Source organism: Jaculus jaculus, chromosome 14 (assembly GCF_020740685.1).
Source record: "Jaculus jaculus isolate mJacJac1 chromosome 14, mJacJac1.mat.Y.cur, whole genome shotgun sequence".
Taxonomy (NCBI): domain Eukaryota; kingdom Metazoa; phylum Chordata; class Mammalia; order Rodentia; family Dipodidae; genus Jaculus; species Jaculus jaculus.
In genome coordinates, this window is record NC_059115.1 from 4,667,256 (window position 1) to 4,694,682 (window position 27,427).

The 27,427-nt window shown below is 50.5% G+C and overlaps 1 protein-coding gene across 1 annotated transcript; it reads right to left on the reverse strand.

Annotated features, from left to right (window-relative positions):
• Positions 1-530: 530 nt before the first annotated feature.
• On the reverse strand, positions 531-27,427 carry LOC101602688 (outer mitochondrial membrane lipid metabolism regulator OPA3). Its single transcript, XM_004672958.2, has 2 exons — positions 27,146-27,427; positions 531-3,018 (listed from the first exon to the last, which is right to left on the reverse strand). Exons 1-2 carry the CDS (start codon positions 27,285-27,287, stop codon positions 2,612-2,614), a joined length of 549 nt encoding a protein of 182 aa, XP_004673015.1. The 5' UTR covers positions 27,288-27,427; the 3' UTR covers positions 531-2,611.

Sequence of the window (27,427 nt, forward strand, 5' to 3'; positions counted from 1 at the left end):
GGATGGTCACGGGGCCAGTGGCTGCCTGCAGCGCGTGTGGGCTCATCCTTCTATGGGTGCATGTCAGCTATCGTGGACACTCTAATCACGTCTTGTCCAACGAGGACACCAATGTAGGGCAGCAGGGCTTGCGAGCCGTAGGGCTTCCACGCACGTGTTCAGGTTTTACTTATTTGCTCATTTTGTTTATTTATTTCTGGTTTTTCCTTTTGTTTTGTTTTGGTTTTTCGAGGTAGGGTCTCACTCTAGCCCAGGCTGACCTGGAATTCATTATGTAGTCTCAGGACGGCCTCGAACTCACAGCGATCCTCCTACCTCTGCCTTCCCAGTGCTGGGATTAAAGGCGTGCGCCACCAATGCAGGCTCGTAGTCTACTTTTAGGGTCCTGCCATTAGTCAAGGTTGACCTTGAGCTTTTTGTGACCCTCATGTCTCAGCCTTCTGAATACTGGGGATTATAAGCACGTGCCACCATGCTAGACTTAAGACTTCAATATGAAAAGCCAAAACATCAACTGGACACCAACCAGCTTCATTTATAAATTTATTCTCACCCTCTCCCCACATGGCAGAATATACAAGATGGTAGGCAGCAGGAGGCCAGAGTGGCATCAGTTTCCCGGCCCCTGAGGAGTTCTGTGCACCTCCACACCCCAGCCCCACACCCCCTTCCTCTTTCACTGCCCACAAGGACTGGCCATTTGTGGGGACACACCAGGGCTGCCTGAAGCCTCCTACAGGTGCAGGATGTGTGTGCAGGCTCAGGAGCTGGGGCACAGGTCCAGACTGCCTGGCTTCATGAAACCCCACCTTTCCCTGCTGGGGCGTCCTGAAGCAGCTTCCTCCCCCATCAAGTGGAGAAAACCCTCGTGGTGGGGATTACACGGAGCCCCAAGAACAGCGCCGGCCGGACCTGAGAACCGTGTTCTGGGCAGGGCCACACAGCCTGCCTCTCCGGGCTCATCCCTCCGTGGTCCACCCACTTCAGCCATTTACAATTTAAAAGACACCCCTCACCCCATGACCCATCTCATTTTCTCCCCTCTCCTACAAGGAACTGAGATGCTGTCCCAGAAATCAGGTTCCAGGCAAAGATGGCACCCTCTGCCCAATAGTACTTTCCTGTGGCCAGCCCTGCAGTGGGGCCTTCACTACTGGGCAGCCTGGCCCTCTGCTCTCCCTGCTTTCGGTTCCCAATGTGGGAAAGCGCTCAGGATTTTCACCCCTCTGGTGCCCCCACCTCTGAGAAGGTCTGACTCTAGAGCTCAGCATATAGCCCAGCTGATCTCAATCAAGCCCGCGGTGACGACCCTGCATCAGCCTCCCGAGTGCCGGGACGCAGGTCGTTACTATGCCTGGCTTTGCAGAACCACATTAGGGTCTCACACTCTCTGAAGATGCCTCACCCAGGGGTTCCTTCCGCCAAGAACCTGGCCACCCCATCCACAGCCCTCCCGGAGAGGCGGTGGTTAACCCAATTCTGAAGGAGGAGCCCACGAGGAAGTCGCTGAATGGTCCAGGAGTTAGTAGGGGCCTTGGGGTGGCGAAGGACATGAGCCCGACAGTGATCCTCCCAAAAGATATGACCATGTGCTAGCCTTGGGACCTGCCAACGTGTCTCCATTCAGAAAAGGGGTCTTCTTGGAGATGGGATCAAGGGTCTTGCAATGAGCTCACCCCGAGTTCAGCTCAGCATTCTGGGACCGTGTGAGAACCGGTCCGGTTCACTGTCATCACATAGTACTGTGTCATGGTGGGGGGTGGGTGAGGAGAAGCCAAGGGCATGGGACTGGTGGCCTCGCCCAGCTAACTGGAGGTGGGGAGAACCAGGGCTCCAGGGATGGGAGGGTCCACCAGGGTGCACTGACTCATCTAGGGCCCCTGGAGAAGGCTGTGGGGAAGGCAGAAGAACGTGCCACGGGGCACAAAGCCCAGAGACTCAGGACAGATCAACAGGCTGGATCTGAAAGACAGCTTGGACTACGCTGCACTCGATTGAGCTCTCCATCAAGGAAGGAAGAGGACTGAGAGCCGGGCAGGAATCTAGCCCTAGGGGCGCAGAGGAAGTAGGCGGAAGAAAAGGAGGATGCAATGACCCTTTTCTGCAGAAGCCAGCTGCAGCTCATGAGGTGAGCCACAACTGAGCAGGGCTTTCTTACAGCCCCTGAGTCCCATCGTGACAAAGGTCATTTGGCTCAAAGCAGCCATTTCCACTTTTTTTTTTTTTTTTTGCTTTTTGAGGTAGGGTCTCGCTCTAGCCCAGGCTGACCTGGAATTCACTATGTAGTCTCAGGCTGGCCTCGAACTCACAGCGATCCTCCTATCTCTGCCTCCTGAGGGCTAGGATTAAAGGCGTGCGCCACCACTTTTGGTGGCGATGATGGCGTGGGTGGGGGCCTGGCCCTGCGGATGGCGCCAGTGAGTCAGAGGTCGGAGGGGCTCTCTCCCATCTCTGCTGCCAGAGGTGCCTCCAAGGGGAAGCCCCTCGGATTTGTCAGTTGGGGTGACTGAATGCCACGGTTGCATTACGATCCCGGTGGCGTCCGCTTGAGCCCGGTGTGGGGAGAGAGCCACGCACGTGACCACACCGAAGTTCAGGTCTCAGCAGTCTCCTACTTGGACGGAGACACCACAGGGGCCGCCTGGCACTTGGGCGGCGGGTCCCGGGCGCGGAGCTGGGCGCGCACCTCCTGCAGCTCGGCGCGCACCTCCTCCAGGGCGCCCGGCGTGGGCACCGCCTGCACCTGCGCCTGCAGCGCCTCCAGGGTGAGCGCCAGGCGGCCCACCTCGTCCAGCAGCGCGGTCCAGGCGGCGCGCTGCTCCTCCTCCTTGTGGCGCTGCTGCGACTGCTGGCGCATGTACTCCAGCACCAGGCAGCCTCCGCCCACCACGAAGATGGTGGCCTCGCCCAGCAGCTCGGCGCCCAGGTCGGCGGCCGCCTCCTCGTTCAGCGGTTTGATAGTCGTGCCCCGGAAGCCCATGATGCGCATCTTGGTCCGCATCTCCACCCAGTGGTACACTGCGGGGGGAGAGAGGGGTCAGGCGCGCTCAGGGGTGGGCCACCCCACCTCCTGTGCCCGGGTCGGAACAGCGGGGACTTAGTGGAGAGGAGGTCTACTTAAGACCAGCGTGGCCTCCCCCCGGAAATACTGTGTTACCCGGGTGGGGTTACCTGGGGGTGTCCTTCCCCTCCCAGTCAGTACTGGGGATTGAACCCAGGGCCCGGTGCATGTTAGGCAAATGCTGTACCACTATGTTACACCTGTCTTCATTTATTTTAGGGTCTCAGTTGCCCAGGCTGGCCGTGATCCCACTCAGGACTTTTGTTCTCATCTTGAGAGTCTCACACTGCCCACACTGTTCTCTGACTTGCTGAGGACGACCTTGAACTCCTGACCCTCCTGCCTCAGCCTCCAATGCATCTGACATTATAGGCCTGTCCTACCATGCCTCAAGGGCATCTTTTCTAAGTAGTGGAAGGTTCTGGCAAGCAGCAGAGGAGGAGAAAACTGCTGTGAGGGAGGTCCTTGGAAGGGAGGCTGTGACCTGGAAGGCAGGTCACAGGCCCGGAACATGCAAGCTACTAGAATCCAGCTCCCTCTCCCCATCTTCTCAAAATAGGGAATTAGTGTGGCAGCCGCGGTGTGGGAGTGGTTGCAGTACTCGGACTCCAGGAAGACAGTCCCTGCAGAGGCTCTGCAGACTCCAGCCCTAGGTTCTCAGCACACACTCACAGGGACAGAACTCCCTTCCTCAGCTGGCTATGCCTGTTTTTCGGGGTAGAGTCTTGCTCTAGCCCAGGCGGACCTGGAATTCACTATGTAGTCTCAGGGTGGCCTCAAACTCACAGTGATCCTTCTACCTATGCCTTGTACCATCACGCCCGGCTAAGCCTTCTTTTTGTTTTAAAAGACAGGGTGTCTGTCTCTGGGCTGACCAGGATGTACATATGTGATTCCACCGCCACCTCCAAGTGCTGGGGTCACAGGCGTGGGCACTGTGCCTGGCCGGCAGCAGCTGTGGGGAGCTCTGGAAGGAGCTTTCATTTCCAGCGTGGGGCAGAGCTTAACCCTCACTGGCTTGGCGTCTGGATTTCCATCCAGGCAGGAGGGAGGGAAGGAAGGGGCTGTACCTGGATAGCTCCTTCCCAGATGCATTCCCCATACGGCATTTTTAAAAATTATTATTATTTTTGGTTTTTCGAGGCAGGGTCTCACTCTAGCACAGGCTGACCTGGAGTTCACTCTGTAGTCTCAGGGTGGCGGGAACTCACGGCGCTCCGGCTTTTGACTTCTTGTCATCATTGCTATTGTTAACCGAGACAAGGCCTCTCTGTAGCCCAAGCCGGCCTTGTACTTACCACCCTTCTGCTTCAGCACCAGACAGCTGAAACTAGAGGCTCTGTTTGCCTGCCATCATTTATTATTATTATTTTAAACTTTTATTTATTTTTATTTATTTATTTGAGAGCAACAGACACAGAGAGAGAGGCAGAGAGAATGGGCGCGCCAGGGCCTCCAGCCACTGCCAACGAACTCCAGACGTGTGCGCCCCCTTGTGCATCTGGCTAACGTGGGTCCTGGAGAATTGAACCTTGAACCAGGGTCCTTAGGCTTCACAGGCAAGTGCTTAACCACTAAGCCATCTCTCCAGACCTAAACTTTATTTATTTATTTGTTTATTTATTTGTTTATTTATTTGAGAGAGAGAATGGACACACCAGGGCCTCCAGCCACTGCCAACGAACTCCAGATGCATGCAGCCCCTTGTGCATTTGGCTTATGTGGGTCCTGGGGACTCAAACTGAGGTCCTTTGGCTTTGCAAGCAAATGCCTTAACTACTAAGCCATCCCTCCAACCCATGATTTATTATTTATTTAATTTTGTTTTCAAGGTACAATATTGCTCTATCCCAGGCTGACCTGGGATTCATTCTGTAGTCTCAGGGTGGCCTCAAACTCACAGCGATCCTCCTACCTCTGCCTCCCAAGTGCTGGGATTAAAAGCGTGTGCCACCACATTCAGCTAATTTTAAAATTTTATTTATTGATTGGTTTTTAAATTTTTATTAATTTATGAGACAGTGAATGAGAGAGGCAGATATATATATATAGAGAGAGAGAGAATGGGTGTGACAGGGCCCCTAGCTGCTGCAAATGAACTCCAGATGAATGTGCTACCTCTTGCACCTGGCTTATGTGGATCCTGGAGAATAGAATCTGGGTCTTTTTTTTGGTTTTTCGAGGTACGGTCTCACTCTAGCCCAGGCTGACCTGGAATTCACTATGTAGTCTCACAGTGGCCTTGAACTCATAGCGATCTTCCTGCCTCCCAGTGCTGGGGTTAAAGGCGTGCGCCACCACGCCCAGCAGAACCTGGGTCTTGTGGCTTTGCAGGCAAGCACTTTAACTGCAGAGCCTCTCTCCAGCCCTATTTTTTTTTGGTAAGATAAAGTCTTGCTCTAGTCCAACCTGACCTAGAATCCACTATGTAATCTCAGGGTGACCACAAACTCAGGATGACAGACCCTCCTCCTACCCCTGCCTCCCAGTGCTGGGATTAGCTGGGTGTGGTGGTGCACACCTTTAATCCCAGCACTGGGGAGGCAGAGAGGTAGGAGAATGGCTGTGAGTTCGAGGCCACCCTGAGACTATAGAGTGAATTCCAGGACAGCCTGGGCTGAAGGGAGACCCTATCTTGAAAAGACAAAAATAAATGCAGGGATTAACGGTGTGCGCCACCATGCCCAATTTATTTTTATTTTGCATTTTATTTATTTATTTACAAAGAGAGAGAAAGAAGTCAGCACATCAAGGACTCTGGCCACTCTTTATGTGGTGCTGGGGAACTGAACCCAGCAGGCCTTTGACTGCAGAGCCACAGCTCCACCCTTATTTTAACTATTTTGTTTTTATTTTTATTCATTCATTTTTTTGCGAGCGACAGACAGAGCGGGAAAGAGGCAGAGAGAGAGAGAGAGAGAGAATGGGCACCTCAGGGCCTCCAGCCACTGCAAACGAACTCCAGACCCGTGCGCCCCTTGAACATCTGGCTTACATGAGTCCTGGGGAATCGAGCCTTGAGCTGAGGTCCTTAGGCTTCACAGGCAAGCGCTTAACTGCTAAACTCTCTCTCCAGCCCCTGCACACTTATTTTTAATTTTATAAAAGAAATTTCACTTATATGCAAGCGGAGAGAGGAGAGAGGGAAATACACCCGGGTCTCTAGCCACTCCAGAGGCATGTGCCCCCTTGTGCATCTGGTTAGTGGGGTCTGGGGAACTTTAGTGGGGTCTGGGGAACTGAAGCTGAGTCCTTAGGTTTTGCAGGCAAGCGCCTTACCTCAGAGCCCTCGGTTAGGTTTGTTTTCAGACAAGGTTTGGTCTCTGACTCACTTTGTAATCAAGGCTGGCTTTGAATTCGGGTCCTGCTCCCTCAAGTCTCTTGAGTGCTGGCATTACAGCAAGAGCCACCCCGCATGGCTCCATCACTTTAAACTTGCTTCAACCCAGCCGGGCGTGGCGGCGCACGCCTTTAATCCCAGCACTCGGGAGGCAGAGGTAGGAGGATCACTGAGAGTTCGAGGCTACCTTGAGACTACATAGTTAATTCTAGGTCAGCCTGGACCAGAGTGAGACCCTACCCCGAAAAAACAAAAACAAAAACAACTTCAATCCAGAAGGAAATACTTCAGCACTGAGAAGCTTCAAGTCACAGGAAATTGATTTCTGCACACATCCGGTTGCCAGCCCATGATTCATAACGTGGGCACCGCGAGGACGGGCTCGCCGCACAAAAGGCAGGGAGAGCCAGGTGAAAGTGCAGGCTCTGGAGGAGGGGCTCCCTTTCCCCGTGAAGTGCCTGTCCTGTGGCGGGCCCACCGCCCCGTCGGTCTCCCACCCACCCTGGGTCTCCCCTGCCCTCTGGGTGGGGCCCAGCAGATGGCGGGCCATGCTCACGAACGCCCGGCCTCTGCAGTCAGTTGTATTCTGTTAAAGCCAACGGTCTAGGCCAGCCAGGAGTCTGTCGACACCTCACCCTGGGCATGTCCAAGCCTGTGGCCAGCTCCAGCGCCCATTCCTCCTCCTCCTGGGCTCCACCCTGCCCCTGGCTGTCCTCCCCACCTGCCAAAGCTTGGCAGCTAGGTGCCTGGTCCCTCTGCTGCTGCTGCTTGTTTGTTCTTTTTGAGGTAGGGACTTGCTCTAGCCCAGGCTGACCTGGAATTCACTATGTGGTCTCAGGGTGGCCTCGAACTCATAGTGATTCTCCTACCTCTGCCTCCTGTGTGGTGGGATTAAAGGTCTGCGCCACCACACCCGGCTTAAAAAAATTAATTTATTTGTTTGTAATTTTTAATTTATTATTATTTAGTTACTTGAAAGAGATAGAGGCAGATAGATGAGAGAGAGAATGGGCATAACAGAGTCTTCAGCTACTGCAAACGAACTCCAGACATATGTGCCACCTTGTGCATCTGGCTTACGTAGGTCCTGGGGAATTGAACCTGGGTCCTTTGGCTTTGCAGGCAAAAGCCTTAACTGCTAAGCCATCCCTCCAGCCCTATTTATTGTTGTTTTTGTTTGTTTGTCTGTCTGTTTTGAGGTACAGTCTCACTCTAGCCCAGGCTGACCTGGAATTCACTACATAAATATTTATTTTTATTTATTTATTTGAGAGTGACAGACAGAGAAAGAGGCAGAGAGAGAGAATGGGCACGCCAGGGCCTCCAGGCACTGCAAACAAACTCCAGATGTGTGCACCCCTTGAGCATCTGGCTTATGTGGGTCTTGGGGAAACGAGCCTTGAAATGGGGTCCTTATGCTTCACAGGCAAGTGCTTAACCACTAAACCATCTTCCCAGCCCTAAAAGTATATATATATTTTAAATTTATTTGCAAGCAGAGAGAGACAGAAGAGAGACAGACAGAATGGGTGCACCAGGGGCTCCAGCCACTGCAAAAGAACTCCAAACACATGCACCACACTGCATCTGTCTTTACATGAGAACTGGGGAATTGAACCCAGGTCATCAGGCTTTGCAGGCAAGTGCTTTAGCCACTGAGCCATCTCTCCAGCCCTCCCAGATCACTTTCTACTGTCCATGCCAAAGTTCTGTCCCAGTTCTGACCACTGGCCCATACCTGACCTTCTGACAGGAGAAATGCCAACTGTATCGTTCCCTCAAAGCTCCTGTCACATGCAGGAAGGGTGGGTCACTCAAGAAGCCATCTGCAGCTGGCCCCAGCACAGAAGTGTCCAAGGCCAGGCACACAGATGGCTCTCATTTGTTCTTTCTTACCGGGTGCGTGGGCCCCTGCTTACACCTGTAATCCCAGAAGGATCATGATTCAAGACTAACCCGGGCTACACTGCAAGACCCTGTTTCAAAGATAAAAAGGGACATGCCACATGTAAACCATGGATTTGACCTATAACCTGTAAAGCCCGCCCTCCTCAGATGACCTTGGGTTCACCCTCACATGACCCTATCCTCCCCACCCCACCATTGGCTCCCCGACACTCAAGGTACGGTTTCACTCTAGCTCAGACTGACCTGGAATTCACTATGTAGTCTCAGGATGGCCTTGAACTCACGGCAATCCTCCTACCTCTGCCTCTGGAGTGCTGGGGTTAAAGATGTGCACCACCATACCCGGCATTTTTTTTGTTTATTTCTAAAACATTTCCAGATGAGTTGACTGTTTTTAAAATGTGTACCCTTGGCTGGAGAGGTGGCTAGACTAAAACCAGCAAGCAAAGATCAGTGTACCTATGCAGTAGCAAACATCTCAAACCATCTCAAAAGTACCTCCGAGGATTGCTCCGGGGCTGCTCGGCCTGGGGCACACACTGTAATCCCAGCACTCGAAGCAGCCAGGCTTCCCAGGGAGGGCCTAGCTCAAAATAAATCAGCAAGTAGACCAAACCAAAGCGAGCACGCAGAAAAATCCAGTACTTTCTTAGAATCTACCAGTGACAGGCGGGGGCGGGGCTCAGATAGGGCAACAGGGTGTGGGAGGAAGGAACCTTCTAGAGGGAAAGAAATATTTTACATCTGCATGCTGGCTTACTCAGTGTGGTGGTTTGAATCAGGTGTCCCCCATAAACTCAGGTTTTCTGACTGGTTGGGCCCCAGCTGGGGCAATTTGGGAACTGGAGCCTTGCTGGAGGAGGTGTGCGGCTGGGGGCAGGCTTAGGGGTGTTACAGCCAGCTCCCCTTTGCTAGAGTTTGGCTCACTCTCCTGCTGCTGTCTTCCACCTGCTGTGGCAGAGGTGATGTGCAGCCTCTGCTCTTGCATGCTGCCCCCTGGGAATTCCCTTGAGCCTGTAAGCCCCACCACTGCTGTCTCCTAGCAACACAACTGTAACCCCCCCCCACACTTACTAGTGCTCGTCCCCTGCCCACTTTGTTTATTCACTGCATGTTGTTTTCTGAGAACTCATTCATGCAGCTCAGGCTGGCCTCGAACTTGCTAGGTAGCCAAAGATGACCAGGAACTGCTAATCCTCCTGCCTCCACCTCCACCCTTCCCAGGTGCTGGGATTACAGGCCTGTGCCACCATGCCTGGAGACTGATTTTATATACATTTGATCTTCACCATGCAGCCCAGGCTGGCCTCATACTCACAACAACCTTCCTTCCTCAACCTCCAGAGAGCTAGGATTCCAGGCATGTATTCTTTATTCCTGTACTTTGCACTATACATGCTGGATCTCAATAAGAACATACATATAAAAAAACAAATACTGGGCTGGAGAGCTGGCTCAATGGTTAAGGCATTCAACTGCAAAGCCAAAGGACACAGGTTTGATTCCCTAGGACCCACATAAGCCAGATGCACGAGGGGGCGCATGCATCTGGAGTTTGTTTGCAGTGGCTGGAGGCCCTGGTGTGCCCATTCTCTCTGTCTCAAATAAATTAAAAAAATATATTTAAAATAATCTTAGTAGCTAACATGAGAGGAGGTGTTTGGGAGCCAGTGGGGCTTTATTTCTTAGCCCGTGTTGCCTCAGGCAGCTGGCTTCTTCCTCTGATATAGTTCCCCACACATAAAGCTAAGGCGAATTGCCATGGCATGCCTTTAATCCCATAATCCCAGCATTTGGGAGGCAGAGGTAGCAGGATTGCCGTGAGTTCAAGGCCACCCTGAGACTCCATAGCGAATTCCAGGTCAGCCTGAGCTGGAGCGAGACCCTACCTCGAAAAACCAAAATAAATACATAAATAAATGAAAGTAAGCAAGCAAGCCAGCCAGCCTACATGATCCATGAGCTCCAACAAGACGGTAAACGTCAATGTCCAGATAATGGGCAGCGCATTAAGTACCTGCTGTCCTTATCGGTTAACGAGCTATTGTACAGGCAGAGCTTCCAGCTGTGCTGCCCTGGCCATCTTCCTGGGCGTGCTCTGTCTGCCCAAAGCTTACCCGGAAGCTGTGTGGGGTAGAGGCACACTCCATCACCCCAGCCCTAAAGCCGTATGTGTGCAGGTGGGGGGAGGCACACACTCATTTCAGCACTTGGAAGATTTTATTGCATGTGCATGTGTGTGCGCATGGGTACACATGTGCATGCAAGCCATAGACATCCTCAGGAATGCTGTCCACCTCCACTGAGACGGTCTGTCATTGGTCTAGAGCTCACCAGTTAGGCCGGTGGGCTGGCCACCAAATCCCAGGAATCCTGTCTCTGTGTTCCCAATGTACACACCGAGAGCCCCAGCTCCTGTGCGGGTTCTGAGGCTCAAACTCAGGTCTGACTCCTGCTTGCAAAGCAAATGCTTCACTAACTGAGCCATCTCCCTGCTCCCTGTCATCCCAGTACCTGGGAGGCTGAGGCAGGAGGATGGCAACTTCAAGGCCAATCACCACGCCCTGGAAAACCAAAGCCACAGTCCTCACCCTGCCCATGGAGGCGCACGCACTGGGGAGGCAGAGATAGGAGGATCGCTGTGAGTTCCAGGCCAGCCTGACAGTACGAAGTGAATTCCAGGTCAGCCTGGGCTGGAGCAAGGCTACCATGAAGTCCTCACCTTGAAGGTGTTAAGAACTGAGGGCTCCACTTGGGTCAACCCTGTACCTCAGCCAGCCTGGGGGCCCTGCTCCTGCTCCAGAGGTTCAGGGTGAGTTAGCCCTCCCCTTGGTCTGGCCAACCCGAGGACTGCATTCCTGGGCCACAGTAACTGAGGGATGGTTCTGAGTAAGAACCAGTGCGGGAATCTGAAAACTGGGGGAGAGGCACCTCCCATCACCAGGGTTGGTAACTAACACCCTCCAATGTGAGCACCCCAACAAGAGGGGTTAGTGTTTATTTTGGGGCATTGTTTCGTCTTTTTTTTTTTTTTTCTTTCCATTTTTGGTTTTTCAAGGTAGGTGTTAGGTGGAAATGGGCTTCCTAAAAGGGAGTCAACAAAGGAAAACAGGATGGCTACAGGGAAATGTAAATGTAAAAAATGTAAGGAAATGGATCATCCACATTCCTCAAGAAGGGTGCCCCAGGAACAGGGTTTACGCCCCTCCTTATCTCTCACCAGGTCACTCCTGGTCTCACCCTGAGATCAGAGATTTACTGTCCCCTTATCTCTCACCAGGTCACTCCTGGTCTCTCCATGTGGCTAACGTAAAAGAACAGATTCGCTGTCCTAACAAGCAAATTCCTTCCCTTTTTCACCTGCCCCCAATTGAAAACTCCTCTAAAGCCCACTGTCTATAACCCAGACTGACGGCTCCACTCCTGAGAGTCAGTCCTGGCAGCTCATGTTTCTCCCCCCCCCACCGAATAAAAACTTCCATCTTTGCCTCAGAGCCGTCTTCATGGTCCTTGGTCACTCCTGAACCTTACAGTAGGGTCTTGCTCTAGCCCAGGCTGACCTGGAACTCACTATGTAGTCTCAGGGTGGCCTTGAACTCACGGCGATCCTCTTACCTTTGCTTCCTGAGTGCTGGGCACCATGTAGCCCAGGCTGGCCTAAAACTTGCTATACAGCTGAGGATAACCTGGCATTCTCGATCCTCCTGCCTCCACTTCTGCCCCCATGAGCACGGTGTGTCTGGTCAGGGTTGTGGGCTGAGGTAGTCCCTCGGAGGGCAGCTAATGGCACACACGTCCTGAGTTAGGGACTGCAGTATGGCCACCCAGGAGCCGCATCCCACTGACCTCTGACCTCTCTACCCACACTGATGGAGGCCAGCTGGTGTTAGTCTAAAAGAAGCAGCTGAACAGAGGCTGAGAGCTGGGGAGCTCTGGACTTGGGTGGTCCTGAGTCCAGTCCTGAATTAGTATCTTTTTTGCAGATGAGTATGTAATGGGTACTGTGTGTGTGTGTGTGTGTGTGTGTGTGTGTGTGTGTGTGTGGTGTGCTGTTCGCACACGTATGTGCCCATGAGGCACCCCACGTGCTCCCCTGCAGTGGCTGAAGGGCCAGGTCGGTGTCCTTCTCCATCGCTCTCACTTCATGAGGAGTCTGCAGCTTGCTGGGTGTTTTTATGAGCCCCGGCCATTCTCCAGCCTCGGCGCGTGGCCAGGCCCTCCTCTCTGCATCTGCAGGAGGCGCTCTTCAGCACTGAGGCTCCCCCGCCCTGGCTCTGCCTCTGCCTGGCTGTGTAGCTGTGACAAGGCTCCAGCCCTCTGGGGCTCCCAGTGCCTCCACTGCAAAGTGGGGAACTTCAGACAGGCTTGCAGGCTCGGCTCATTCCAGGACTGAGCACAAGTTGCCTTTATCTGATGGGAGGTGTAGCAAGGCTGTCTGAGCCAGGGGCTGGAGTGGGGCCCTACAGGACCGTGCCTAAAGCCACCAAGGAGTGAGGCCATCTGGCTCGGAGCCCTGGCTGAGCCAGGCACCACCTAAGTGCCCCCCGGCAGGTTACGTAACCGTGCCCCTCCCCCAGTTCCTCCAGGTGTGGAGAGAACAAAGGAATGCTTGAGAAGGCTCAGAGCAGCCTGTGCCGGGGGTGGTGGCACCCAGCACCCGGAGATTAAAGAGCACCAGGGGAAGACCAGCCTGGCTCTACAGAGAGACTATGTAAAAAAAAAAAAAAACACAGGGGCGGGAGGGCTGCGGAGACCACTCCATGGTTAAAGGCACTTCCTTGCAAAGCCTGGTAGCTCAGGTTCGAGTCCCCAGTCCCCATGTAAAGCCAGAGGCACAAAAAGTGGCAAGGACATCTGGAGCTTATTTGCAGTGACAAGTCCGAGCACATCCGTATGATTTCCCTATCACCTAATAAGTGAATAAAGACATATTAAAAAAAAAAAAAGGTTTGGGTCAGAGCGATGGACAGCAGTTGAAGGCTGCAAACCCTGCTAGCTCAAGTCAGGTCCCCTGTCCCCATGTAAAGCCAGAGGCACATAGTGGCATGTGCACCTGGAGTTCATGGGAAGCAACAGGAGGTCTGTGGCAAGCCCATACTCTCTCTCTCTTGCTCAGATAAAAAAAAAAAAAAAAAAAAAAGCCGGGCATAGTGGTACACATCTTTAATCTCAGTACTTGGGGGACCAAAATAGGAGGATCGCTGTGTGTCTGAGGCCACCCTGAGACTACAGAGTGAATTCCAGGTCAGCCTGGGCTAGAGGGAGACCCTACCTCAACCAAAAATAAAGAAATAAATACAAATTTAAAGGGCTGCAGGAGCCATCGTCCCCACAGTGACCTCATCTCTGCTTCCCTGCAGCAGGGCTAGTGTGTAACTGGGGTGCTGGGAGTATTTTGGGGTTCTGGAAAGCCATTTTCTAACCTGGAATATTTAATCCTTACCTGCTAATCACTGCAGGCAAGTGGCCCGCCTTGGCTGACTCAACACACTGCCTCTCTGCAGTGTAAAAGGTGAGGTCAGCAGCCCTTTGGAGATGGTGGGGAGTACTATCTAAATACGTCCCAGATGCCACCTATAAGCCACCAGACCAGCCACAGAGTGCTTTCCTCAGAGCTTACTACCAGCCAGTGACAGCGTGGTCTGCATTTTTAATGCACTACGGAGGAGCAGCGCGCACACAGACCGACACCAGGGTACAGATGGCCTCCAGCGCCTGCCGGCCAGTGACCAAGGGCGGAATTCAATAGCGGAAAAGCTGACAAGGGCGCCCTCTGCTGTCCACTAAGAGTGTCGCTTGCAGCATGAGAAGGTAAATTCTGACAGATATTCTCAAGTAGCAAGCCAACAACCTACACACACACACACACACACACACACACACACACACACACACACACACACACACGAGAGACAGACGGGGGGTGGGGTGGCGAGTGCACTCTGCAGATGATGGAACCTAGAAATTCAAGCACACTAGGTAAGTGCTCTACCACTGAGCTACATCTCCAGCCCTGTTGCTGGTAAAGTTTCCAGATGAGTACACTATTATTATTATTTTTTTAAATTTTTATTATTATTTTTTGTTTATTTTTATTTATTTATTTGAGAGAGAGAGAGAAAGGCAGGCAGGCAGGCAGAGAGGGAGGGAGGGAGGGAGGGAGGGAGAGAGGGGGGGAGAGAGAGAGAGAGAGAGAGAGGGAGAGAATGGGTGCGCCAGGGCTTCCAGCCACTGCAAACGAACTCCAGATGCGTGCGCCCCCTTGTGCATCTGGCTAACGTGGGTCCTGGGGAATTGAGCCTCGAACCAGGGTCCACAGGCTTCACCGGCAAGCGCTTAACCGCTAAGCCATCTCTCCAGCCCTTATTATTTTTTATTTATGTTTTTGGGTTTTTTTTTTTTTGAAGTAGAGTCTCACTCTAGCCCAGGCTGACCTCAAAGTCACAGTGATCCTCCTACCTCTACCTCCTGAGTGGAAGTGCCCATTCATCACCCCTCCCCCACCTCCAGCCACTGCAAATGAATCCCAGATACATGCAACCCCCTAGTGCATCTGGCTTTACCAGGTACTGGGGGATCAACTCTGGGTCCTTTAGTTTTGTAGGCAAGTGGCTTAACCCCTGAGCCCTCTCTCCAGCCCCTAAATAAAAAATAATTTTTTTTATTTTTTAATTTTTTTCCCCCAGGTAGGGTTTACTCTAGCCCAGGCCGACCTGGAATTTACTATGTAGTCTCAGGGTGGCTTTGAACTCACGGAGATCCTCCTACCTCTGCCTCCCGAGTACCGGGATTAAAGGTGTGCACCACCAAGCTCAGCTAAAAAAAATAAAGAAAGAAATGTGATAGCCAGACGTGGTGGCACACAGCTTTAATACCAGCACTCAGGAGGCAGATGTAGGAGTATTGCCATGAGTTTGAGGCCAGCCTAGGACTACAGAGTGAATTCCAGGTTAGGCTGGGCTAGAGCAAGACCCTTGAAAAAACAGAAAAAAAAAAAGTATTTGTTTGAAAGAGAAAGACACACACACACAGAATATGGGCAAGCCAGGGCCTCCTGCCACTGCAAAATAATTCTAGATGCACGCACCACTTTGTGTGTCTGGCTTTGGATGGGTCCTGGGGAATTGAACCGCAGGCTTTGCAAGCAAGTGCCTCTTACTGCTGAGCCATCTCCTTAGCCCATAAAAGTGCATTTCTGCTGGGCGTGGTGTCACATGCCTTTAATCCCAGGACTCAGGAGGCAGAGGTAGGAGGATCACCTTGACTTCAAGGCCACCCTGAGGCTACATAGTGAATTCCAGGTCAGCCTGGGCTAGAGCAAGATCCTACCTCTAAACACCAAAAATGAAAAATAAAGTTATTTCTAAAATGCAGTTTTAGAATGCCATCTAATTTTTGTGTTTTCCCAGTATTCATCATATAACTATATATATTAGCAATATACATAACTAATAAATAATTATGCCTGTACACATGCACACACACATAGATACCAGGGAAGAATGTCCAAAGTGCTTCCTTAATAGGAGAGCGTGTACAAAGTGTGTGGAGGTCAGCAACAGCAGCCTGCCCGTCACATACCAGACCGATGTGACACTCTGCGGACTATAAATAGGCCTCAGGCCACTCTGGATACTTAAGAAAATAAAAACGTCCAGTACGTCCCCACGCTGGCCAGGCCATGAGGTGTGGGTGGCACCCTGGGAATAAGGGGAGCATCGTGCAGAGCCACCTGTTCCCTGCAGGTCTGTTCCGCTCACCCATTCTGGTGGCAGCTGTATTTAGCCTGCTGTTTGGTCTTTCTATTGTGTGTGTGTGCTGCGGATGGAGCCAAGGCCTTGGGCGTGCTAAACAAGTGCTCAACCACAGACTACATCTCCAGCCCTAGCCTTCTTTGCACTATATGCAATAACACACATACATACATATATATTCCTTTTAAAAGTTTTTTCTTGGGCTGGAGAGATGGCTTAGCGGTTAAGTGCTTGCCTGTGAAGCCTAAGGACCCCGGTTCGAGGCTCGGTTCCCCAGGTCCCACGTTAGCCAGATGCACAAGGGGGCGCACGCGTCTGGAGTTCGTTTGCAGAGGCTGGAAGCCCTGGCGCGCCCATTCCCTCTCTCTCCCTGTATCTGTCTTTCTCTCTGTGTCTGTCGCTCTCAAATAAATAAATAATTTAATAAAATATATTGTCTATATTAAAAAAAAAGTTTTTTCTTTTTCATTTATTTTGTTTATTTATGAGACAGAGAGAGAGAGAATGGGTGCACAAGGGCTTGAAATCAACTGTTGCAAATGAACTCCAGATGCATGCACCACCTTGTGCATCTGGTTTACAAGGGTCCTAGGGAACAGAATCTGGGTCCTTCGGCTTTGCAGGCAAGCATTATTTGTTGTTGTTATTTATTTCTTTATTATTATTTGGTTTTTCAAGGTAGGGTTTCGCTCTAGCCCAGGCTAACCTGGAATTCACTATATCGTCCCAGGGTGGCCTTGAACTCACAGCGATCCTTCTACCTCTGCCTCCCAAGTGATGGGACTAAAGGTGTGTGCCACCATGCCCTGCTTTTTTTTTTTTTTAAAGGTGTGCCCCACCATGTCAGGCTCTCTTTTCTGTTTGAGCGTGCAAGGGCCTCCTGCCGCTGCAAATGAACTCCAGATGCGTGACCACCTTGTGCGCCTGGCTTACGTGGGTCCTGAGGAGGTGAACCCGGGCAGACAGGCTTTGCGTACAAGCGCCTTTAACTGCTGAGCCGTCTCACCAGCCTGACGAATTCTATTTTTACATTTTCCAGCTTCCTGGAAATTTTGTTTTACTTGTATTTTATTATCCTTTTCCTCTAACCTCTTAACATACAAACTTGGGTTTTAAATCCACATCTGATAATGCTGTGGTAGAGTGTGCAGCCTTGACCCGCCACGTCGGCTCTCTGCTGACTCACTCAGCACCACCACTCTCAGTGGAGCATACTTTTTCTTTTTTTTTTCGAGGTAGGGTTTCACTCTAGCCCAGGCTGACCTGGAATTCACTCTGTCGTTTCAGGGTGGCCTCGAACTCTCGGCAATCCTCCTACCTCTGCCTCCCAAGTGCTGGGACTAAAGGCGTGCACTACCACGCCCAGCTAGAGCATACGTTTTTAACCAAAAAGCAATGTGAAGTTCTCCAAAGCCTGAGCCTAGGTAGCTCTCCTCGGGGAGGTCTACATTTACCCTGCCAACACTTAAGGGTACACCAGACCCCAGGTTCCTTCTCAGGCGCTATTTCCAGGGCCTTCCAGAAAGTAGAATTCAGCTCTGAACCCACACGAAGATGGGGAGGGTATAGCTCAGAGGAAGCTCACTGGCCTAGCATGCCTGAGGCCCGGCTTCCATCCCCAGCCAGTGACAATGAGGAAGAATCTGTCTCCCACGGAGCTAGGGCTGGTTGGGTCTTCCCAGGGGGAGCTTCCCTACAGCAAGGTCCCCAACCTCAGGCTGAGGGAAGCCAGAACCGCCCCCAGAGGATCAGGTGGCTTCCGTGTTCAGGCCTCGGTCTGGCTCAGCACTTGCGCAAAAGCAGCTGGCAGGGTGCTTTGGAGCGGGGCGCTGGGGCTGCGGTGCTGCAGCTCTGCCCAGCGCGCCCAAGCTCGGTATGCAAGCTCGGTAGGTCGGGGGGCCCTGGCTCCACCCACCACCCTCCTGTGTGACTGGCTCACTTTCCTTTACTCAGAGCTATTTCACCAGCTCCAGAGGCATCCCCCCTTGTTCTTTTCCTTCCCCATGTTTTCGTTGTTGTTTTGGTTTTTCGAGGTAGGGTCTCACTCTAGCCCAAGCTGACCTGGAAGTCACTCTGTAGTCTCAGGGTGGCCTCGAACTCATGGCGATCCCCCTACCTCTGCCTCCCTCCCAAGTGCTGGGATTAAAGGTGTGTGTCACCACACCCGACTTAAAACATATATTTTTTAAATTAAATAGATAAGCTGGATATGTGTGTGTGTGTATATTTTTTATTTATTTATTAGAGGCAAAGACAGAAAGAGAATGGGTGTGCCGGGGCCTTTAGCCACTACACACAAACTCCAGATGCATGCCCCACCATGTGCTAACGTGGGACCTGGAGAACTGAACCTGGGTCCTTAGCCTTCACAGGCAATTGACTCCATGACTGACCATCTCTCCAGCCCTAACAACATTGTTATTTGTTTGCAAGGAGAGACAGAGGGGGAGAGAGAGAGAGAGAGAGACAGAGACAGAGACAGAGAGAGGAGGCAGGGGGTGGGCACTTCAGGGCCTCTAGCCACTGCAAACGATTTCCAGATGCATGTGGCACTTTGTGCATCTGGCTTTATATGGGTCCTGGGGAATTGAACCTGGGTCATTAGGCTCTGCAGACAAGCACTTTAACCACTAGGCCATCTCTCCAGGCCCTTATGTTCATTATTACTTTACAGAATCAACCAACAGACTACAAACAGGCTCAGGGTCACACAGACTTGGACACTCAGGCTGGGCTCGGGGCCAATTCTTGCCTGCCAGGCCCATGCTTAGGGTATCCACTGAAGGTATTTGTGCATCAATGAAGTGTGTGTTACACCTCACAGGCAGGAAACTGAGATACAGAAAGGAAGTGACTTGCCCAAGACATACCCTGAGGATACCACAGCTGTGCCGTGAGGGCAGGCAGCCTCCCATGGGCTGTGAGGATGACATGAGCAATTCTGAGGGCCCTCCCAGCCTGTGCCAGTCACTGATGGCTCTCCTGTGGAGCCCAGTAAGGACCAGCAAGGAACCAGTAAAGCCAAGGACTGTGACAGGAAAGCACAGTGTTGCTGTTGCCAGGTGTGAGGCCTGTGACTGTCCCACTTGGAGGAGAGGCAAATTCAAAAACGAATACAAATTCAGGACCAGTCCGGGGTACAATGTGAGACCCTGTCTCAAAACTAAATAAATAAACTTATTTATTTATTTAATGGGGCTGGAGAGATGGCTTAGCAGTTAAGGCACTTGCCTGCAAAGCCTAAAGACCCAGGTTCAATTCTCCAGGTCCCACATAAGCCAGATACACAAGGTGGTGCATGTGTCTGGAGTTCATTTTCAGTCACTAGAGGCCCTGGTGCACCCATTCTCTCTCTCTCTCTCCTCCTCCTCTCTGTCTCAAATACAAATAAGTTAAAACAAACAAAAAAATCACACAAAAAAATGGGGCTGGAAAAAAATGGGGCTGGAGAGATAGCTTAGCAGTTATGGCACTTGCCTGTGAAGCCTAAGGACCATGTTTGACTCTCCAGATCCCATGTAAGCCAGACACACCAGGTGATGTAAGCACACAAGGTGGCACATGTCCACAAGGTGGCGCACTGTATGGCATTCAACTGCAGTAGCTGGAGACTCTGGAGCACCAATTCTCTCTCTCACTCTCTCTAAATAGTTAAATAATGCAGGAGGGCTGGAGAGATGGCTTAGCAGTTAAGGAGCATACCTGCAAAGCCTAAGGATTCAGGTTCAATTTTTAGGTTTTATATAAGCCAGATGCACGTGGTGGCACATGTGTCTGTAGTTCATTTGCAGTGGCTGGAGGCCCTGGCCTGAACATTCTCATTCTCTATCTCGCTTTTTCTCCCTCTTTCTGTCATAAATAAATAAATAAAATATTTTTTTAAAAATGCCCTGGTGTGGTGGCTCATGCCTTTAATCCCAGCACTCTGGAGGCAGAAGTAGGAGGATCGCCATTGAGTTCAAGGCCACCCTGAGACTACATAGTAAATTCCAGGTCAATCTGGGCTACAGTGAGACCCTACCTCAAAACCAAAAACAAACAAACAAACAAACAAACACTATAGTGGGGCTGGAGAGATGGTTAAGTGGTGAAGACGTTTACCTGCAAAGCCAAAGTACCTGGGTTCGATTCCCCAGTCCCCACTAGCAGCAGACGTATATGATGGTGCAATCATCTGGAGTTTATTTGCAGTGGCAGGAGGCCCTAGAGTGCCCATTCACACTCTCACACACACTCTCTCTGAAATAAATGAATAAAAGAAAGAAGTGCCACTTATAGTTGTAAGAGACCCTGGCATAGTGCCACATGTACAAATAAAAATGATATATGTAGCAAAGAACTGTTTGGGTCCTTTTTGTTTGCTTTTTCAAGAGACAGGTGTCATGTATCCCAGGCTGGCCTCAATGTCCTGCTGCCTCCCTAGTGCCGGGGTCACAAGTGCATGTCACTAAACACAGTTATATATGGTGTTGGGTTTTCTTCTCCCCTGAGGTAAGGTCTCGCTCTAGCCCAGGCTGGCCTGGAATTCACTATGTAGTTTCAGGCTGGCTTCAAATTCACAGCGATCCTCCCACCTCTGCCTCCTGAGTGCTGGGATTAAAGACGTGCACCCAGCATGAACCTAAGGTTCTGTGCATGTTGTATCCCAAGGCCTGATTGGTGTTTTTGTTGTTTGTTTTGTGTGTTTTGAGACAGGGTCTCATTTGTAGCCCAGGCTTACCTGGAACTCACTATGTAGTTCAGGCTAGCATCAGACTCTTTTTTCCTTTTCTTTTCAATTTTATTTTGTATTAACAACTGCCATGATTGTAAACAATATGCCATGGTAATACCCCCCCCCCACTTTCTCCTTTGAAATTCCACTCTCCATCATATCCCCTCCCCATCTCAATCACTCTCTCTTTTATTTTGATGTCATGATCTTTTCCTCCTCTTATGATGGCTTTGTGTAGGTAGTGTCAGGCACTGTGAGGTCATGGATATCCAGGCCATTTTGTGTCTTGAGGGAGCACGTTATAAGGAGTCCTACCCTTCCTTTGGCTCTTACATTCTTTCTGCCGCCTCTTTCACAATGGACCCTGAGCTTTGAAAGGTGTGATAGAGATGTTTTAGTGCTGAGCACTCCTGTCACTTCTTCCCAGCACCATGAGAGCATCAAACTTGATGGCCGTCCTGGCTCAGCCTCCACATGTCTAGATTACAAGTATGGGCCACCCTTCCCAGCTCAACAATTGCTTGACAATAAATTTCTTTTATTTATTTATGTGAGAGACAGAGAGAAAAAAGGCAGATAGATAGATAGATAGACAGACAGACAGATGACAGATATAGAGAGAATGAGTGGGCTAGGGCCTTCAGCAGCTACAAACTCCAGATGCATGTGCCACCTTGTGCATCTGACTTACTTGGGTCCTGGGAAATCAAACTTAGGTTCTTAGTCAGGTATGGTGGCGCACACCTTTAATCCCAGCACTCGGGAGGCAGAGGTAGGAGTATCGCTGTGAGTTCAAGGCCACCCTGAGACTACATAGTGAATTCCAGGTCAGCCTGGGCTACAGCAAGACCCTACCTGGAAAACAAAACAAAAAACAACCCTGGGTTCTTTGGCTTTGTAGGCAAGCACCATAACCACTAAGCCATTTCTCCAACCCCTAAATTTCTTTATAATTTAATATTAACATGTTTGAATTATATACCTAGTTTATATATTTATAAACCCAGTCATGTGAGAAGCTTTAGACAAAAGGGATCAAGCGTGGTAAAAGTTTAAGAAGCCTGATATATAACAATATCTTTGTTCTTAGGAGGTGAAGGTTAACTTTGGGGGTGATGGGGTGGGGAGGAGTGGGTTTTATGGAGGGTCCTATGTAGCAAGGGCTGAGCTTCAACTCCTGATCTTCCTGCCTAGATCCCCTGGTGCCACCACACCTAGCTGCTGCTTCTTAGTATTACTGGAGACGGGATCTTAGTACGTAACCCAGGCTGGCCTGGAATTTGCACAGGTAGCTCAGGTTGGCCTCAAATTAAAACAGTTCCCTCACCTCAGCCCCCCAAAGGCAAGTATAAGCCGTCCCCCTCCTGCTGAAATGCAAGATTATGTTTGTTTGTTTGTTTGTTTGGTTTCTCGAAGTAGAGTCTCGCTATAGCCCAGGCTGACCTGGAATTCACTATGTAGTCTCAGGGTGGCCTCGAACTCATGGTGATCCTTCTACCTCTACCGAGTGGTGGGATTAAAGGCGTGCATCACCACACCTGGCTTTCAGACTGTACTTTTGTCTAGTTTCCCACACAAGAATGAAGGGTCAGGCTGGGTGCCTTTCAACAGTTAAAGGTGTTGGGATTAAAGGTGTGTGCCATGGCACCTAGCTCTGCTGTTGCTTTTTCGAGGTAGGATCTCACTCTAGCCCAGGCTAACTTAGAACTCATTCTATAGTCCCAGGTTGGCCTCGAACTCACAGCAATCCTCCTACCTCAACCTCCCAATTCTGGGATTAAAGGTGTGCACCACCATGCCTGGTCTGATTTAAAAAATATACATACATACATACATACATATATATATATATACATACACACACACACACACACACACACACACACACACACACACACACACATATATATATTTTTTGGTTTGTTTGTGGTTTTTTAAGGTAGGATCTCACTCTGGTCCAGGGTGACCTGGAATTAACTATGTAGTCTCAGGATGGTCTTGAACTTTTGGTGATCCTCCTACCTCTGCCTCCTGAGTGCTGGGATTAAAGGAGTGCACCATCACGTCAGCTTTTTTTAAAGATATTTTTATTTATTTATTTGTGAGCAGAGAGAAAGATACATATAGAGAGAGACAGAGAGAATTGACATGCCAGGGCCTCTAGCTACTACAAATGAACTCTAGATGCATGTGCCACTTTGTGCATCTGGCTTCATGTGGGTACTGGGGAGTTGAACTCGGTCATTAGGTTTTGCAGGCAAATACCTGAACTGCTGAGCCATGCCCCTAGCTCTTGTTTTTTGAGATAGGATTTCACATAGCCCAGGCTGGCCTTGATCCTGACTCTCCTACCTCTACTTCCAAAATGCTGGAATTTCAGACAGGCGCCACCACACCCAGCTTTGAAACCCAATACTTTTTCATTCTAAGATCTGTAACCCATGCAGAGGTACCATTAAACACCAAATGACCACACAGTCGCAAACTAATGGTGGGAGAAAGGTTCCCTTGAGCCATCTGGCCTTTATACATGTTCTCCTTACCCTCCACACCCTTGCGGTACCGGTGTTGTCGGGCTAGATTCTCCTCACCCTTCTGGTTAAGTTCAGATGCACCTTCTGCCAGGAAACCCTTGCTAACCTCCATACCAGGTTAGGTGCCTACTGGGCTTGCCCATTTCCGCTGGGTCCCTCTGGCTTGTCACCATGGGAATGCAGGTCTGCCCTCACTGGACTGTGAGCTCCTTGGACTCACAGCTGAGACTAGCAGCATCACCACCACCACTGGCACAAAATAAATGCATGTAAAATACAAGATGGAGGGATGGCGCAATGGTTAAGGCACTTGCCTGTAAAGCCTAAGGACCCAGGTTCCATTCCCCAGTACCCATGTAAACCAGATGTGCAAAGTGGTGCACACGTCTGGAGTTCTTTTGCAGTAGCCTTGGTTCCCATTCTCTCTCTCTGCCTGTCTTTCTTTTTGCTGTCAATCTCTGCTTGCAAATAAGTTAAATATTTTAAAATTAAAAAGGGCTAGAGAGATGGCTCAGCAGTTAAGGCACTGACCTTCAAAGCCTAATGACCAGAGTTTGCTTCTCCAGTACCCACATGAAGCCAGATGCACAAAGTGGCACAAGCATCTAGAGTTCATTTGCAGTGGTTAGAGGCCCTGGTGTGCCCATTCGTCCTCTGTCTCTCTCTGCTTGAAAATAAATAAATAAATAAATGAATGAATGAATAAATAACATAATGAGCTGGAGAGATGCCTTAGAGGTTAGGTGCTTGCCTACAATATCCGATGACCCAGGTTCGATTCCCCAGTACCCATTTATACCTGGATGCCAGTACTGCATGTGTCTGGAGTTCATTTGCAGTGGCTAGAGGCCCTGGTACCCATTCTTCTGTCTCTGCTTGCAAATAAATACAAAAAAAAAAAAAATTTTTTTTTTTTTTTTTTGGTTTTTTCAAGGTAGGGTCTCACTCTAGCTCGGGCTGACCTGGAATTTACTATGTAGTCTCAGGGTGGCCTCGAACTTATGGTGATGCTCCTACCTCTGCCTCCCGAGTGCTGGGATTACAGGCATGCACCACCACTCCCGGCTAAAAAAAATATTTTTAAAAAGTAAAAAATATATTGCTGAAGATGTCACATGCCTGATCAGCAAAGTTACTGAGAAGGCGGTGCTGAGCAGAAAACCTCCCTGTAGCCCAACTGAAAGCTGGAAAAAGCTGCACTATATGCAGTCTTGTAGGAGACAGAAGTCATCAACGGTGAAAACTGTGGACACTGGAAACCAAGTTTGGACAGACAGGCCAGATGTCTGAACGAGTGCAGTAGTGGCCTATCTGCTGTGGGAGAAACCAATGGCTCTCTAATTGGGCTGAAGGCCCACTCTATAGAACTGATACCTGGTACTAAAAACCTAATCAAAAGCCTATGTCAGGAGAGGTCATGAGCCTGCTCTTGTCTGGATAAATGCATATATTACTCTCACCTAATTGCCCTGAAATCACTACACTTAACATTAATATATGAGTATGAACACTGCTGTTACTTCTGGTTAGAGAAGCTTCTCTTTTCAGATGGCGATGACCACTGGGATGGCCCAGAAGGCAACACAGTGCTGAAAAGGGATGGAGGAGTGTCCAGAACAAACACCTCACACCCTCCAAAGCTCAGGGTCCATTGCGGAAGAGGTGGTGGAAAGAACGTAAGAGCCAAAGGACTGGTATCACTCCCTACGTACAGTTGTCCAGACAGAATTTGGCCTCGATATACAAGACCTCACAGTGCCTAGCAGTACCCACACAAGACCCTCATAATAGGAGAAAAATTAAGAGAGACTAATGGACAGAGGGTGGGGATATGACGGAGAGCAGAGCTATGAAAGAGAAAGTGGGGGAGGGGAGGGAAATACCATGGTTGTCTGTAAGTATAGAAGTTGTCAATAAAAATATATGTAATTTTAAAAAAAGTACAAAATACAGGGCTGGAGAGATGGCTTAGCAGTTAAGACATTTGCCTGCAAAGCAAAAGGATCCTGGTTCGACTCCAGGACCCACGTAAGCCTGATGTACAGGGGGTGCATGCATCTGGAGTTCATCTGCAGTGGTTGGAGACCCTGGTGTGCCCATTCTCTCTCCCAATCCAATAACATAACATAACATAACATAACATAAAATAAAACAAGGCTGGAGAAATGGCTTAGCGGTGAAGGTGCTTGCCTGTGAAGCCTAAGTCCTTAGGTTTGACTCCCCAGAACCCACAGACGACAGACAGATGTTCTAGGTGGCGCATGTGTCTGGAATCTGTTTACAGCAGCTGGCACACCCATTCTCATTCTCTCTCTCTTAAATAAATAAATAAATAAATAGAAAATAAAAAAACAAGCAAAATGGATAGTGGATAGAGAGGTGGATAGTACTCAAGTCACATTAATGATCCTCAGCTTATGCTCCTATATACCTGGTACATGGAGATTGTCTTTTTATTTCTCTGGATTACCTTATTGGCAGTAGTTCATAGTTTCAGTGATGTGACGCAGCGCAGACGTCAGCTTAGGTGGCTCTTCGCTAGACACCTTTCCTGTCCCCCTGCCCCTGGGTGGGTCGCCTGTCTCCTGAGCTCCCCCATCACTCATGCCCATGAAAACTCCTGCACAATGTCTATTAGATGAATGCACGCCGGATTAATAAATGTAGGGATGAGGGCTTATATAGGGAGAGATGGCTTAGTAGTTAAGGTGCTTGTCTACAAAGCGTAAAGACCCAGGTTCAATTCCCCATAAAAGCCAGATGTACAAGGTGGTGCATGCACCTGGGGTTCGTTTGCAGTGGCTGGAGGTCCTGGAGCGCCCATTATCTGTCTATCTGCCTCTTCTACTCTCTCCTTTTATCGCTCAAATAAATAAACTAATTAATTAAATATATAGAAGAATGCCCAATCTGGCTTCAGGTCCTTTTTGTTTTTGTTTTTCGAGGTAGGGTCTCACTAGCTCAGGTTAACCTGGAATTCACTACGTAGTCTCAGGGCGGCCTACTCTGCCTCCTGAGTGCTGGGATTAAAGGCGTGCCACCACGCCCAGATCAGCTCCTTATTAATGTTTTATTTTTATTTACTTGAGAGAGGGAGGGAGGGAGGTCGAGAATGGGCACACCAGGGCTTCCAGCCACTGATAATGAACTCCAATGCACGCGCCCCCTTGTGCATCTGGCTTACGTGGGTACTGGGGAGTCCAACAAGGATCCTTTGGCTTTGCAGGCAAGTACCTCAACCGCCAAGTCATCTCTCAAGCCCCTTAATTTTTTTTTTCAGGTCCTTTTGGACAGATAATCAAGTCACGCCCCCAGACTCCAGTTTCACCACCATGGCCCTAACTTAGGCCAGGGGTTAAAGCCATGACCTAAACGGATAAACACTAGCAGTTCCTAGGGCAAAGAAAAACTGAGGAACAGGATACAATTCCGAAGTCTAAAACGCACAAGCTTGATTTGGCAAAGGATCCCCCTAAGTCTCCTTTCTCCTCAGTCCCGCCCCTAACTTCTCTCATCTGGAAACCCCGCCCAAATTGCACCTTTTCCACCAGACTATTGGCTAGCCCATACGTCAGTCTCCACCACCGTCCTTTTCTATTGGCTGGGATTCCAAACGTGCGCGCGTTCATGCGCGCCCCGCCCCTTGCCTCACACCCCTCGTCGCTATTGGATGATCCATACACCAGTCAAGCAATATCCCTTCCTATTGGGCAGAGGCTCCTTTTGCCGGTCCGGGCTAGGATTGGCCAGTCCCACAAGTCCGTCCCCCGAGCAACCACCTGAGAGGGGTTGGGAGCAAGCAAAGGTTGGAGGGCCGTGGGGGGTCGGACTCACGCTGAGCCGGCGGGAGGCAGATGTAGGTCTTGAAGAATTCGCTGCGGCGGGCGGCGTCCTTGATGCGGTTGGCCAGCGGCTTGCTGACCTGCCGGATGCCCAGGTAGAGCAGCTTCGCCATGGGGAACGCGCCCACCACCATCTTGGCGGCCTCACTGGGCACGCGCGACCTCGCTGACCGGGCGGGGCCTCCTCCCACCGCGCCACTCCTCCCCCGCCCGCTCACAGGCCGTGCGTACGCACGCACGCGACGCACAGCACGTACGGAGACGCTCCGACTGG